Source organism: Puntigrus tetrazona, chromosome 9, assembly GCF_018831695.1.
Source record: "Puntigrus tetrazona isolate hp1 chromosome 9, ASM1883169v1, whole genome shotgun sequence".
NCBI lineage: Eukaryota > Metazoa > Chordata > Actinopteri > Cypriniformes > Cyprinidae > Puntigrus > Puntigrus tetrazona.
In genome coordinates this window covers 4,948,077-4,962,664 of record NC_056707.1, presented here as the reverse complement: position 1 = coordinate 4,962,664, position 14,588 = coordinate 4,948,077, and the positions used below count along the sequence as shown (strand labels likewise).

General features: G+C 41.3%; 1 protein-coding gene across 1 annotated transcript in view; it reads left to right on the top strand.

Moving 5' to 3' along the window:
* The window catches only part of LOC122351456 (FERM, ARHGEF and pleckstrin domain-containing protein 1), a 33,971-nt gene that overhangs the window by 11,291 nt on the left and 8,092 nt on the right, over window positions 1-14,588 (top strand). The window contains 21 exon segments of the mRNA XM_043248536.1: window positions 776-880; window positions 1,131-1,173; window positions 1,358-1,436; window positions 1,507-1,604; window positions 2,388-2,502; window positions 2,812-2,944; window positions 3,023-3,133; window positions 3,226-3,389; window positions 3,710-3,759; window positions 3,762-3,777; window positions 3,894-3,954; window positions 5,016-6,069; window positions 6,072-6,162; window positions 11,252-11,342; window positions 12,088-12,127; window positions 12,130-12,220; window positions 12,621-12,702; window positions 12,782-12,929; window positions 12,932-13,018; window positions 13,798-13,997; window positions 14,570-14,588. The exon segment at window positions 14,570-14,588 is cut by the window's right edge and continues 71 nt beyond it. Of these exon segments, the coding sequence (XP_043104471.1) occupies window positions 776-880; window positions 1,131-1,173; window positions 1,358-1,436; window positions 1,507-1,604; window positions 2,388-2,502; window positions 2,812-2,944; window positions 3,023-3,133; window positions 3,226-3,389; window positions 3,710-3,759; window positions 3,762-3,777; window positions 3,894-3,954; window positions 5,016-6,069; window positions 6,072-6,162; window positions 11,252-11,342; window positions 12,088-12,127; window positions 12,130-12,220; window positions 12,621-12,702; window positions 12,782-12,929; window positions 12,932-13,018; window positions 13,798-13,997; window positions 14,570-14,588 (2,878 nt within the window).

The window sequence follows — 14,588 nt, the reverse complement described above, 5'->3', positions numbered from 1 at the left end:
GTTTCAGATCTCACTGTCATTGCTGCAGATACTTGCTCTGGGGGCGGGGCTACGTTTCGTACCGATGATGTCAGAGTATTGTTCGGGTTGTCGGTCAGAGCTGTTGCAGAGCAGGAAAGATTACTCTAACAGGCAATAAATTCTATCCGTTCTGTGTTCCCGTCCTAAATATTTGACAAGCAGCAAGATGCTTTGTGGGTTATTTGGTGTTGATTTCTCGTGTTGCATTACATCTTGCGGTCCGCATGGGAGTGGGAACCGTAGTATGTGTGACAGGACCCACCCACTTTTGAAGACCAATGATATCAGACCCACCCACTTTTACCATTTCTAATTCAGCGAATATGTCCGCACGCTATTCAGGAACACAACAATCCTTTTGAAATGTTTGCAATCACATTTTTAAATAAATGCTAATTTGATTAGCTCGTGAGGTGGACCGTCATGATTTTGGTTAATACGCAACCTACTGAATGATACGCAAAGATGATAAAGAAGTGGGTATACCCTGCACTACCGAACATATCAATTAAACTCTATTTTATGTTTTCACTAGTTACTACGGCAAAGCATCTCCTGCTCAGATACACCTAACCCTACCAGATAATTTTGGGAAAAGAATAATTTCGGAAAAAGCCGCATGCAAATTGTGTGAAAAACTGTAGCACCTGTGCCACTGGAAACGTGAATTTCCGGCCGTCTGTTATATCGCTGTATATTTATATTTTGACATCGAGCATAGTTCATTCTAACTAGTTAGTTTTGTTGTCAACAGCATCGAGCATCGGGCCGGGTTCTGTTCGAGATGGTCTGCTTGCATCTGAACCTCATTGAGGGGGATTACTTTGGCCTGGAGTTCCAGAGCCATCACAGAAAGATGGTAAGTAGGATTTATTTATTTATTTTTTACAATAAATACAATCATAATACATTTTAGGACCGTTTTCCAAGTTTTGTATGACCCACATAATTAAACAAGCTGCTGTCGGAGCTCATTGATCTCAACAGAAAACTGAAAAGCTGTTGTGAATATGTCAGTGAGTTTAGTTTTGTTGTTTATGTAAGCTGAGGGCTGTTTAAAGATCTGTGTGTCAGTCGGCCTCATCTCTGCTGTGTGCTCTACTCCACAGGTTTGGTTGGATTTACTAAAGCCCATTAGAAAGCAGATCACACGTAAGAGCCCTCACTGCTGTGTGTGTGTGTGTGTGTGAGAGAGAGAAAAGAGAGAAGGTTTAGAATCTCTCTTTGATTTCACAAGAGAAAATAGTGTATTTTTTTAAATGATCTGAGTCTAACACATTCATGCTAGGCTTATGTAAAGTGTGTGTGTGTGTGTGTGTGTGTGTGTGTGTGCCAGGGCCCAAGCACACCGTCCTTCGGTTTGTTGTGAAGTTCTTCCCCCCTGATCACTCGCTGCTGCTGGAGGAGCTGACCAGGTGAGGCCGTTCTCATTCGAGGCTTTCGTGTGTGTCTCTCACATGTGCTTATACGCCTGTTTTCTCTCAGGTACTTGTTTGCGCTGCAGGTGAGGCAGGATCTGGCGAGCGGACGTCTCACGTGCAGCGACGCCAGCGCTGCTCTTCTGGTCTCTCATATCATCCAGTGTGAGTTGTGCTGACCGTGACTTGTCTTTTTAAAGCAGCCTTAACTATCCTAGTGAAAAATGAATATGCTAAAATGCATTTGAAATACGTCTCTTTCATGTAACGTATGCTACAAATAAATTTGGTTGGTTCACCCCAAAATGACAATTCTGTCATTAATTGCTCACCCTCATGTTGCCCCAAACCCATAAGACATTTGATCATCTGCAGAGCACAAAATATTTTTATAAAATCTGAGAAACGGAGATACATCTGTAAAACAGTCCACGTGACATCAGTGGCTCTTCAATGGCTTCTATTTTGCGACTTTCTTTGCACAAAGAGAACAAAAATATCATAAGTTACTCAACCATTATTCTCCCCTGAGTTACATCTTCTGCCATTTTAGAGAATATCACAATGCATTCTCACGCTTTCACCCAGGCATAAGCACCGCTTATTACGTTAGCACTTTCCTCCTCAATATAAACAACGCTGCTTGCATCAAATATGTAAGTAATTTCCAAAATGGCGTAGAAGATGTACTCGGGGAAAATGAAAGAAGAATCTAAAGAACATTGTTATCTATTACTTAAAAAACTGAATACAGTTTGTTCTCTATTCATTTAAAAAGCAATATAGTGTAAAACACAAGGGCAACTAATGCATATCATAATCCAAGGTCATAAAGCCATGGATATTTATATTCATATATACCCGTTCCTTCTCTGTCTTCTTTTCTGTCTCTGTATTCTGTCTCTGTCAAGTCATTTACTCATACTAAACCTGTGTGTGTGTGTTTAGCTGAGATTGGGGATTTTGAGGAAACTCAGTGTAGACAGCATCTACTAAACACCAACTACATCCCTGACCAGATGGCCCTGATGGACAAAATCATGGAGTTCCACCATAAACACATGTGAGTCTCCCAAACAAAAACTTTTATGATAACAGTTGTCCCATTTCCCTCATAAAAAAATTATTTTGTTATGTTGGTTAGGTATGTTTTTGAAGCAGATGGTTTAAGCTGGTTCTTAGCTGTTTAAGATGGTTTTAAGCTGGTCCTAAATAACCAGCTCCGGCTTAGGACCAGCTTGTAACCAGCTCAGGACCAACTAAGGACCTTGTTTCAAAAATACCTTCACAGAATATGCTGTTTTAGTATAGTAAAGCATGCAGCAAAACACCAGACAGTGTCATAACTTGTGTTTGTGTGTGTGTGTATAAGTGGACAGACACCAGCAGAGTCAGATTACCGGTTGCTGGAGGTGGCTTGCAGGTTGGAGATATACGGCATCCGACTTCATCCGGCTAAAGACAGAGAAGGAACCAAACTCAGCCTGGCTGTAGCACACGGCGGCGTCCCTCGTGTTTCAGGTGCATGCAATCACACACTCTCACACACACACAGGCATACATGAACAACAGCGTGACATGAGATGTCTTTTAATCAGGGACACAACAGAATCAACAACTTCAACTGGTCTAAAATCCATAAGCTGAGTTTCAAGAGGAGGAGGTTCCTTATCAAGCTGAGAGCAGACCCTAGTGTGAGTTTCATGAGTGAATCTTTATATTAAGCTCTGATTTATCATGTCGATTTGTAACGTGGCGTCTCTTTCCGTCTCTCATACTGCAGCAGAATGTCAATCAGGATACTCTGGAGTTTCTGATGGCGAGTCGGGACTGCTGTAAAATGTTCTGGAAGATCTGTGTGGAGTATCACGCCTTCTTCAGGCTCTTTGAGGAGCCCAGACCCAAACTCAAACCCGGTGCTGTTCAGCAGGGCTCTTCCTTCAGGTTCAGGTACTAAACTGGTGAAATGCTTTTGGTAACATTAATATGTGTGAGCTTGTCTCGAGGTGAAGTGTGAACCCTTGGGAAAAGAAGTCAAATTAATTGTATTGCATGTGAACTTGTAGTGTATTTCAAATCTAAAAGTATTTTTAACTGTCATGTAATATTAATAAAATAAAAGACAACTTCAGTGAACTTAAAGAACTTTTAATAATCCTAATGTTTTACAGAAATACACTTATTTTGAAGCATTTGACTGTCATTTTAAATGTAGTGCATTATTTTTGCTCTTGTCAACATGTTGTGTAATTACTCTCTCTTCTCTTCAGCGGTCGGACACAGAAGCAGGTGATAGATTATGTGAAGGAAAACGAGTTTAAAAGCTGCCCTTTGATAGGTGAGCCTGATTTGTTACTTTAATGAATGGAAAGTCAGCATGCTATTCCTTTAAGATGTCATGAGTGTAGAGACTGTGTGAATCATTTTTTGTGTGCTTGTTGTTCTGTCTTTCAGGAAACACAGTCGAGTGCAGTACAACAGCAGTCTTTCACCTCTGCGTTCTGTGCCAAATCAAGTTAGTGTCTTCACATATGAATGCTTTCAAGCCGTTTATAATAATATATAAGAGATATGTATAAGGAATGATTAAGTAAAGCTCATGTTCCACGAAGATACTTTGTAAATTTCTTACCTTAAATATATCACAGTATTTTTGCCAAATTACTTTTTTTGGTTGGATAAGTAAGGAATTAATTACTTCAGAATCCGCTCTCTAAAATGCACTAGTGTCAGTGTACTTTACATAAAACTCAGAAACGGTCATGCTTGATCCATGCAAAAGATTACAGTGAAGGGTCTAACTCCACTTAAAGTACACAAAGAACAGCAAAGCTAACTACTGAATGCATCTGAATTAGTATAATTTGTTAAATGATTAAAATAAATGAATGACTGAATTAATGGACTGGACCCTAGAGGAACCTAGTGTTCTTTGGCAGAACGGCCTGGCATCCTCAAGCTTTGGAGACTGCAGGGCAGGGATCCCAGTGGTCCAGTTTATAATCCAGTCCTGGCAAGAATACCAGAGAGTCTGCAAATTACTGTTCACATAGAGCAAATTCAACCATTAACCAAGTGGTGTCATTACCGGAGATTCAACCCTATAGATTAGTAGTTAAGCCCTAAAAAAGGACAGTTTAAAAATAAAACATTGTGACTGTAGAACAAAAAATACATTTCATTCAGGAAAAGGTTTGTTACTCTGCACCAAAAAAACGGTCATAAGTCGCACGGGTAAATTTGTAGCATTAGCCAAAGATACATTGGGTCAAAATTATAGATTTGTCTTTTATGCTAAAAATCATTAGGATATTAAGTGAAAATCAATATTTTTTTTTCATTTTCTAATGTAAATATATCAAAACTTAGATTATGACTGATGGTCCAGGATCACATTTCTTCTTCTACTCTTTGGGATGCTGGCCCCTAAGTTTCCTTAATAATTGCGCTTCTATTCATGGCAAGTCGTTTACTTTCACTGATAGCCCATGACTCATGTAGAACCCAGAATATTCTGGAGCCTGTAATGTGCAGGTATTGATGAAAGACTCTCATTCTTCTCTCTTCCTCCCTCAGGCTATCAAGCAGAGCTGGGAGGGCTCATTTTTAGTAAGCTCAGAAGATTCTGCGGTAATAAGACCATGTGGAAACTCCTCCCCATCGACTCAGCGCAATGGATGCAGTGACCAAACGTACCCCATTCAGGAGGACCGCAGAAGCCCGGCCGCTAAGCAGCAGCCCGTCGATCGAGCAGGTCTGGCGTCCCGCGCAGCTAAAGGCAGCAGCTCATCCATCCCGTACATTGACTGCAGCGATGCAGAGTTTAGCGAACAGGAAGTCAGAGGTCGGGTCAGCAGGTCACACTCGCACACGCGCGATGGCAACAGTGACAGCGCTTATGGCACTGGCTTTGGTTTGCCCCGGTCACACCAGCAGGACAGATACTTGGGCAAGTTCAGGCAGAGAGAGTCTCCGCCTCTTTCCCCTGTAAGCCAAGCCACGAGCCCCGCCCACAGCTACCCGAGCCCCTCCTCACCAAATCAAAATGCTAACATTTTCGAGTCGCCGTTTTTTGGAGGCAGGGTACGCGGGCCGCTTCATAGCACACTATTGGAAGAGTTGGCCGCAAAAAGCTCCTTAAACCATCAGAAAGGCACCCGAAGCCTGACTTCTAGTCCCGCCCCCTCCTCAATTCACAGGACAAGCTCGCTAAGCTACGCCCAGTATAATGGACACACCGGGCGGAGCCTTAGTTCAAAAGCAGGACGTGAGGAAAGAGGGGGACTGTTTAGTAGCTGTTCCCCAATTATGAACCGTTCAGCAAACAAGTCCGTTAACAACACCGTTAGCCAGTTAGAAAGAAACATGCGTGTCTCAAATCAGCCACACACTCCCGTTCTCTCCCGTGCCGAGAGAATGGCCATGTTGGAGCGCCGAATGCTGGCAAATGGGCTTGCGCCTCCTGGCAAGGCCAATCTCAAACCAAGCTCGCCACACCGGCGCTTTGGGGCTGTGCAGATGATTGATGGCTCCACCAGTAGTGGAACAGACACTAGCGACTCAGAAGAGGCAGAGTCTACTGGCTCCTGCAGCCAATCGCTGGGCTTTGAAAACCAAGCCGCTCAGAGTTCGCCCCCAGAAACAAGTACTCATTCGGAAGCTTGCAGCTAGATGAAATCGACGATGAAGGAGGGTGTGTGGACCTTAGTGATGAGGAAGGGATGCAAGTGTTTAGCTGCTAGCGCTAGTGTGAAAACGTCACTGCGGTGTGCTTCTCGCGATGCCACATTGAGTTTTCTTTTCATATAACCTGAGATGGCCTTAGCAAGGTGGATGTTTCTCCTTTTCTTAAGGCAAAACTAGTTTTGCAGTAAGTGATTTCATCCAGCTCTCCGGTTGGGCGAGAGGGGACTTTTGCGGTGCCAAGTTCTGCACAGAATGCTAATTACTCGCAGTTCTGATGCTGCAATAATCTGGAATACTTCAGAGTGATGTTGTTACTCCCTGGAGTAAGTTTAAGATCTCTGGGTTGGAAGCATGGGAGGAGCCATAACAGATAGATGTGAATGTGATTTTGCCAAGTAGGACATGTTCCTACTAGTTGATACTGGAGCAACTTTTCTGTTGACCCGTTGGGTTAGGGTTCGATTCAGTCTTAGAGTGGAATCTGGGGCTCCTATGGCATTTTAACAACTTATCGTTTCACTCTAGTTTTTAAGGGTGAGGCTGTAATATAAATTCTGAAGTAGAACACTTTTATCGGGGGCCTTCATGCCTCTCCTTTATGAGGAACAATCTGCATAAACCATAACTTTTAGACTTTTTAATAGCTGTAGGAAATAGAACTTTAATCCCACTGTACAGTCCAAATGTGGTACTTTTAAAACAAGGTTGGGTAACTATGGCCCTCAAGGTCCACTGTCCCGCAGAGATTATCTCCAACCCTACCTGTAGCTGTCTAGTAATCCTGCAGACCTTAATCGCCTTGTTCAGGTGTGTTTTATCAGGGTTGGTTCTAGTGTATCTCAAGGGCCACAGTTGCCCAGCCCTGTCTTTAAAGTATATGTAGCAATCTTAGCGCTGAGCTGCTCTCAATACATTGTAGAGCCCTGTTCCTGGAGGACTAGCTCCTGCAGACTTCAGTTACAACACACCTGCCTTCTAGTTTTAAAGAATTAGTTCACCTCCAGAATAAACATTTCCTAGTAGTTTACTCACCACAGTCATGCGTTTCTTTTTCAGTCGAAAATAAATTAAGGTTTTTAAGAAAACTTCCAAGATTTTTCTCCATATAGTGGACTTCAGTGATGGCCAAGATCCAAATTATGGTTTCAATGAAGCTTCAAATGGCTCTGCACGATCCCAGCTGAGGAATAAGGGTGTTAGGGGTGTTATCTACATAGACATATATAGACGCCCCATTAGACTGCTCCAAGCACATAGCCATCTTGGAATGGTCCATTTGATGTCATTCACCATACTGTATGACTGCATGGTGAATGACAGTGTTTTTATATTTATATATATGTATATATCTTGCACCATGATTTCAAGCATTACGTTGGAAACCTCACACATGGTTAGCTCTTTTTTGTGTGCTCTGGTTTGAAAAGGTGGGATACGTTTAAATTAGGGGTGTAGCGGTTCACAAAATCCACGGTTCCGTTTCTATACAACACAGTATTTATTTATTTATTTATTTATTTATTTATAGAAAATCCAACCGATTGCATTATTCCTTGGCTGGGATTACGTATATATATTTGTTTGGGGTTGGAGCTAAATTCTGTGCAGGATGGTAGCTCTCCAGGAGCAGAGCTGGCTTCCTCTGGTGTAGAACTTCATCTTCATTAATATTCTTAATCATCAGTTTGCCATTCGTACAATTGTGCTGGCGCTCACAGCTGCTTCTCCATAGATTCATTTAAAGAACAGTGTGATTTTTGAAGACTCACTCATCCTGAGCTTCGGCTAACGATCTTCATATCATGGTCGTCATTGCATGGCTTTTTTCTCCTTCGGGCTGAGCCTCCGTTTACTATGAGAAATTAGCAGATTCAGAGACTGGACGTTTTTAACGGTATCTTAAAAACCTGCATGATTTTTTTGTGAAGCTAGATTTGAATGTAAGCATATTGAATATAAGGGTTTTTGTCCTATTGTGTCAGAATTGTGATGAATGTATTTTGTCAGTAAGAGATTTCGGTTTACGAAATGAAGATCCTGTCATTGTATGCTCACCTTCTTGCCATTTCAAGTATGACTTTTTCGTCCCTCCGTGCATGGGCCGCTGAAGAAAACATTCTAAAGGGTGTTCGCAGTTTGCGCTGCTTTTTCCGAAAACAACAGAAGTGTATGGTTCGTTGGTCTCTGTGGGTTTGTAGTGACACGAGGGTGAGTAGGTAATGACAGAACTGTCCCTTTAAGCTATATGATGGTTCAGTCTATAGAGAGAAAGTGTCACAGCTTTGTGTGTCATGCGTCTCACTGTGTTTCACTCTCTCTGCCTCCCCGAGCACCTCTACCTTACCTTGCACATGGGTTTACCTGTTATCCTTCAGCAGGGATTGGAAAGGGCATTTCCATTAGGGTTTTTGATCATTTAATAAAAATCGTGATACCTGTTGTAGCATTTTCCCAAAACAAACAATCATGTGATAATGCCACCTAGCATGTGTTTCTAATCCCTGCCTGATTTCTCACTCAGCTTTGATGTCACTGCTGTCACTATTGGCTGATATTCACCATTGTTTTGTACCTTTTCTTTCCTGCCCTGTTTTTTTATTTTTTATGAAACCGCTTGAGCTTGTCATTTATGATGAATAAATGCTTGTTATGTTTTCTGCTGGCATTTAAAATGGAACGAATGACTCTGTAACTAACAGTGTTTTTAAATGCTGGGCTGCATGCTCTCCCTTCATACGGCTGTTCTGTTCTGTTTCGATTGAAGGCAGTGCATTCTGGGAAATTCGAATATCCTCACGAATGTCTGTGACATGACCGATCTTCTTTCGTTTGTTCACACAATGATCAAATTGCACACCAGGGTTGTTTAGAAATCAGCTCGGTGGCCTGTAAATAAAAAAGACGCCACCTTCTGTCCATTTGTGTGAATGACATGTTGATGATCTTTCTCACACCTTGGCTGTGTTCAGAATGGAATACTAGTTTGCCGCACGCTACATACATCGTGCGTGTTTTTAAAAAAGAAAATAAGTGTTTGAAGAATGAACTATGCAACAGACTTTTCAAATAGCAATAAGCTACCGTTGAAACTTACCCTAACAGCAAGCGGCCGATTAATTGTTTAGTTCTAGTTCTTTTATCACACACAGTATAACCACACTACACAGACTGCACAGCAAGTACAGTAGTCTGGCGGTCTCTATTCTGAACGCAGCCGTCCCCTCTCTTCCTCTGTCTCTCTCATTCAGCACTGTTCAAGCTCAATCTCTGTTCTGATGTTTTCCCTGCCTGTTCCTCCTCGATGACTTTTGGTTCCGCTGCTCTTTATGAACCACATAGACTTTTTAACGATGTATTTTGTGCACTAGTGTCAATAAAGTTACAGTTGGCCTTTGAAGACTCAGGAATTGTTTTTTAAAGCTTATAATGCTCATGTTTTTCCCGATCCTTCCCTTTCACTCCTCCCTGCCGTCTGTGGCCGCAGAGCGCATGTCTCACTGTCTGTGTCCGTGTATGTATGTATTTATGGCGTAGTTGTACATACATGTAGTGTGTATGTATTTATGGCGTGACTTGTTTATTTTGCTTGTATATGTTGTGCATATGGAGGAGTTCGTGCTGTAAATACGCTACCATTTACGTGTTTGGACACTTTCCTCGCTATTACACTTTTATTAATTTTTAATAAATTTTTTTTATTAAACTTTCTTAACCCACTTAAGTACACTTTTTAAAAGTACAGAATGTAAAATATGTCAAGTAAACATAAAATAAGAGTTTTTACATATTATTACACTGGTAGTGTGTAGCTGTGTGTGTGTGTGTGTGTGTGTGTGTCTGGCTTTGTTTATCATGACTGCACTGCTCAAAGGAAACACACGGTGGATTTGGGCAAGTACTGAGAAAACCTCCTGTAGGAGTAGACCTCTGTGGAAGTGACCGATGAACGTGCATATTTAGTGTTAAGTATTTGTGTGTTGGTTTGTTTCTTTACTTTACCCCTTTAGACACAAGAACCACGAGAAGTCACAGCCATACCAAAAGTGCAATGGTACAATACCGTGGTACAGCAACTTTGACACATATCGTGGTGTGAGATCAGTGCACTATGGTATTGACGTGGTACTTCCGAGAATAGCACGCTACTTCCATGATTAACGCTCAAAAGAAAAACTATTGCTGCATATTTGCATGCTAAAATAAGTGAAAGAGAAGTCTAAATGCACCCATCGAATGTAAAGAGAACCTGCCTCTGATCAGATCTGTGCTAATGCTCTTCATCTGTGCCTGTCTGTCGCTTCTCAGAGGTGACGTGTGCTTTAGTTAACGGTCACGCTGATGACTGTAGAGGAGCGACGCCGTCTCCTCTCATCTCGCCCATGCTGAATGACACTGGCACCATACGCACCGGACGATGAGGAGGACAACAGGAGGAAGGTGAGATCCGTGGCACAGCAGCCCCATGTTGAGAATCAGGCACTGAAGACTGAGCGTAAACGCATTTAAAATACATTTAAAATAAATGTCAGTGTGGCTTTAATGTGTATGTGCATAAAAAAAACATCTCTATTACTCAGATGAAATATAGACGTTAAACTAACTTATAATATATTCCCAGCCACCATCAGCGGTTTTGCTGATTTCCAGTAATATTTTATGGTCCTCAGGATATTTTTTTTTGCATGAATATCTGAACAGGCAATATATCAACAGACCAGACCCTCTGCCTTCAAAAAAATCTGCTTGTTTTAGCTTCAACCATTTTATAAAATCAACGTTTTAGCAACGTTTTGAGCAATAAAATTACATTTTTTAACAAATATAATCAAAGCAAAGATGCAGTGTGCTTCCACCGGTTCTCTCAAAGCTCGCTCAGGCCCTTTCCTCTTTCTGGATGGACATTTCACTGCAGTCTTCATCTGCATGTGGTTAGTGTTGAAGATCGCGTTATATTTAATCTGCGCGCGTGCTACGTATGAGATCGCTGGCTTGTGCGTCTTCCTGACCCGTCTTTCTAGACTCATTCGGGAGATGTGTGATAATTACGTGTTTGGCAAGGAAAAAGGTCAGTTTTATGAAGTGTCATATTGCGCTGATGACTTGTATTATATTGTGTGTTTGTGCAGAACTGTCCCGCTGATACCGCTTTACTGCATAGCTAAAGAGCTGCTGTGTACTGAGAGGACATACCTGAAGGACCTGGAGCTGATCACAGTGGTAAACGATGGACACACACACACACATGTTGGGTTTCCATGTTTTATGGGGACTTTCTATATTGTCTATATATATATGTGTGTGTGTGTGTGTGTGTGTGTGTGTGTGTGTGTGTGTGTGTGTAATAAGCTTGTTTCCTCAAGAACACCTAAAAATGTCAAAATTTACTATCCTTGTGAGGCCATTTGGTCCCCATAACGTGATAAATACCAGGTACACACACACACACATTCCTGTTTAGCCTCAGTGGGCGGGTAACTGAGCTCATGTTCCTGTTTCAGCCCACAAAACACACAGTGGATCAGGTTTAGAGATGTGTGTGTGTGTGTGTGTGTGTGTGAGAAAGTACAGAAATGGGGTTATGTTTACAGACCTGAGGGCAATGTGGCTTTTGTAGGATTTTACCTCAGTTTAACGCAGCAGTATATCAGAACAGGAACTCTTTTTACTTCTTCAATCCACGGTCTCTAATCTCATATTAGGCTTATTTAGCGTACATTTAATTAATCTTAGCAATTCATAAAACTGTGTAAGTTAATATTGTGTGCAGAATTAGACTACACACATTGTTTTGTAATAAAATGTGCAGTTTTAATGTAAAATGTGGTTTATTCCTGTGATGCCGTAGCTTTAATGCAGCATTCGGTCTTCAGTGTCACACGATCCTTCAGAAAAATATGACGAATCGCGGCATTTATTTACTTCACTGCTTCGTGTTATAAAATATTTAGCGTGTGTGTGTTAGTGGTTTCAGGGGGTGCTGGACAAAGAGGATTGTGTTCCTGACGCCTGAAGACACTGTTGAGTTCCACGTACGAGCCGCTTCATTCCCACCACACACACTTCCTCCAGGAGCTGGAGGAGAGACTGTCACTGTGGTGAGTAACACACACACACACACACACACACACACACACAGCGATCAGGTTTCAGGCTATAGTCTCCACAGAGTTAGAGTGATAGATTCAGCAGAGGCATTGACAACCATCATTAGTGTTCAGTTAGGGTCAAGGGTCATGAATATGAGGGATGAGTCTTATCCTTAGAGGCCCAGATCTGAGAAACACTGCTTTAGTGAATAAAGCTATTATGCAAAACATCCATAGTCCGGAGTCTACTACGATCTCCACCTGCTGGTCAAACCACGCTAGTAACCAAGGATTAAAATGTAGAATAAGTTGAAAGGATATTTCTTTGTTTCTTTCAAAAATAATAATTCACCCTCACGACTTTTCTTCTGGGGAACCCCAAACAATATTTTGAATGCACGTGTTTTAGGGAAGGCCGATGCAGTACGGAGGTTAAAGAAGAAATGCAGCATGTAGGAGACCTGCTGCTGAAGAGCGCACAGGAGCTGAAGGTGATTCAGCGCGTGTGTGTGTGTGTGTGTGTGTGTGATCGGTGGTGTTTGACAGTTCTGCGTGTTTGTGATTCTCCAGGCTCTCTCAGCTCAGCTGCAGACGATCTCAGAGTGCGTGTTTGCGCTGGAGAGAGCGTGCGTCGCGTCCCGCAGGCTGGAGAGCGCGTGCCGTGAGTTTGAGCTGCAGAAGGTGTGTTACATTCCTCTGAACGTCTTTCTGCTGAGTCCTCTCACCGCCTGCTGCACTACAGACAGATGCTGGGCAGGCTCTGCAAACACTACCCGCCGACACACTCCGACTACGGCGACTGCTCAGGTGTGTGCCACTGAGAAATGTTCCTTGGATTTTGGGATGTCCTCAAAAGAAAAAAAAATGCTTCATGAAGGTGAAGGCTATTTTAAAATGGCCAAAAGTTGTATTTTAGGGCTATTAAAGAACTGTAGAGGTGCTAAATGTGTTTATAAATGTGACCTATATAAACTAACTAAAATTGTATTATTTTATACATAAAAATATATTATTTTATTTAATCTTAATATATTATAATACATTCTCAAAAATATGAAGTCTGTGTATATATATATATATATATATATATATATATATATATATATATATATATATATATGCAAAATCAAAAACTTTTTACAATATTCAAAATGTTATTTTAAACTAATAATTTTATTTAATCTTAATATATTATAATACATTCTCAAAAATATGAAGTCTATATATATATATATATATATATATATATATATATATATATATATATATATATATATATATATATATGCAAAAACAAAAACTTTTTACAATATTCAAAAATGTTAAGTTATTTTAAACTAATAATAATAACCCAACTGCAGTTTGATTGAGAATGCACAAAAAATGATTTCTAAGAATTGTTAAAAATGGTATCTGTTTTCGCAAATGAACTCTTCACGTGCAGGTAAATAGAAAGTTTGCAGAATTCATCCGATGTGGAAATACACGATGAATCCTTGCTGACTAAAAGTGTTTTCTTTCAAATAACAAAACTGAACCAATCTCACTGCCCCGGATGTTTTAATAGTGATGCACGTGTGTTCTAGCTGCTTTGGGCGAGGTGAGTGAGCTGGAGGCTGCTCTTCGTCCTGGTCTGGAGGAGATGGAGAACTATCAGAAGCTCCTGGAGCTCCAGAAGGATGTGGTCGGTGTGGAGCGTCTGGCCGTGTCTGGACGTCAGCTCATCAGGCTCGGCTGTCTCAGCAAACTCTCTGGGAAAGGCCTTCAACAGCGCATGTTCTTCCTGGTGAGATTTCAGCACGCACATACACACCGATAGTTTTCCTATTATAACACCAAAGCCTTGCTCCACTTATTTATACGCGGATTGCAAGTAGTGAAACGCAGATATTAAAAATGCCGACCACCTTATTGATGATGTATATGTCATACAGACAAGAAGACTACGGCTATTTTGGTTTTTACAATGTTTTGTCGAACTGTTCAATGATTGAAATATTGAAATATGGATTGGAAATTGTCAAAACTTGTTCACATACCTTTGTTTTATTGTTTCGAGAGGCATCAATATTATCAGCCACGTGACTGAAAACTATTAATTGCTCTTAAAGGATGGATCCAATTACAGTTCTGTCCTCATTTGCTCCCCTTCATGTTGTTCCAAACCTGTTGAGCGCGAAAGAAGATATTTAGAAGAACCGCTGACTTCCATGGTATCATTTCCCATCCCGTGGAAGTCAATGGTTACCAGAAACTGGATTCTTTAAAGAATGCTTGTATTTCTGAACAGGCCTAATACTAAAGTATTAGGCGGGTTTCTGATGAGCTCTTTCTTTCTTTGTGTTTATGTGGAGCCAGTTCAGTGACGTGGTGTTGT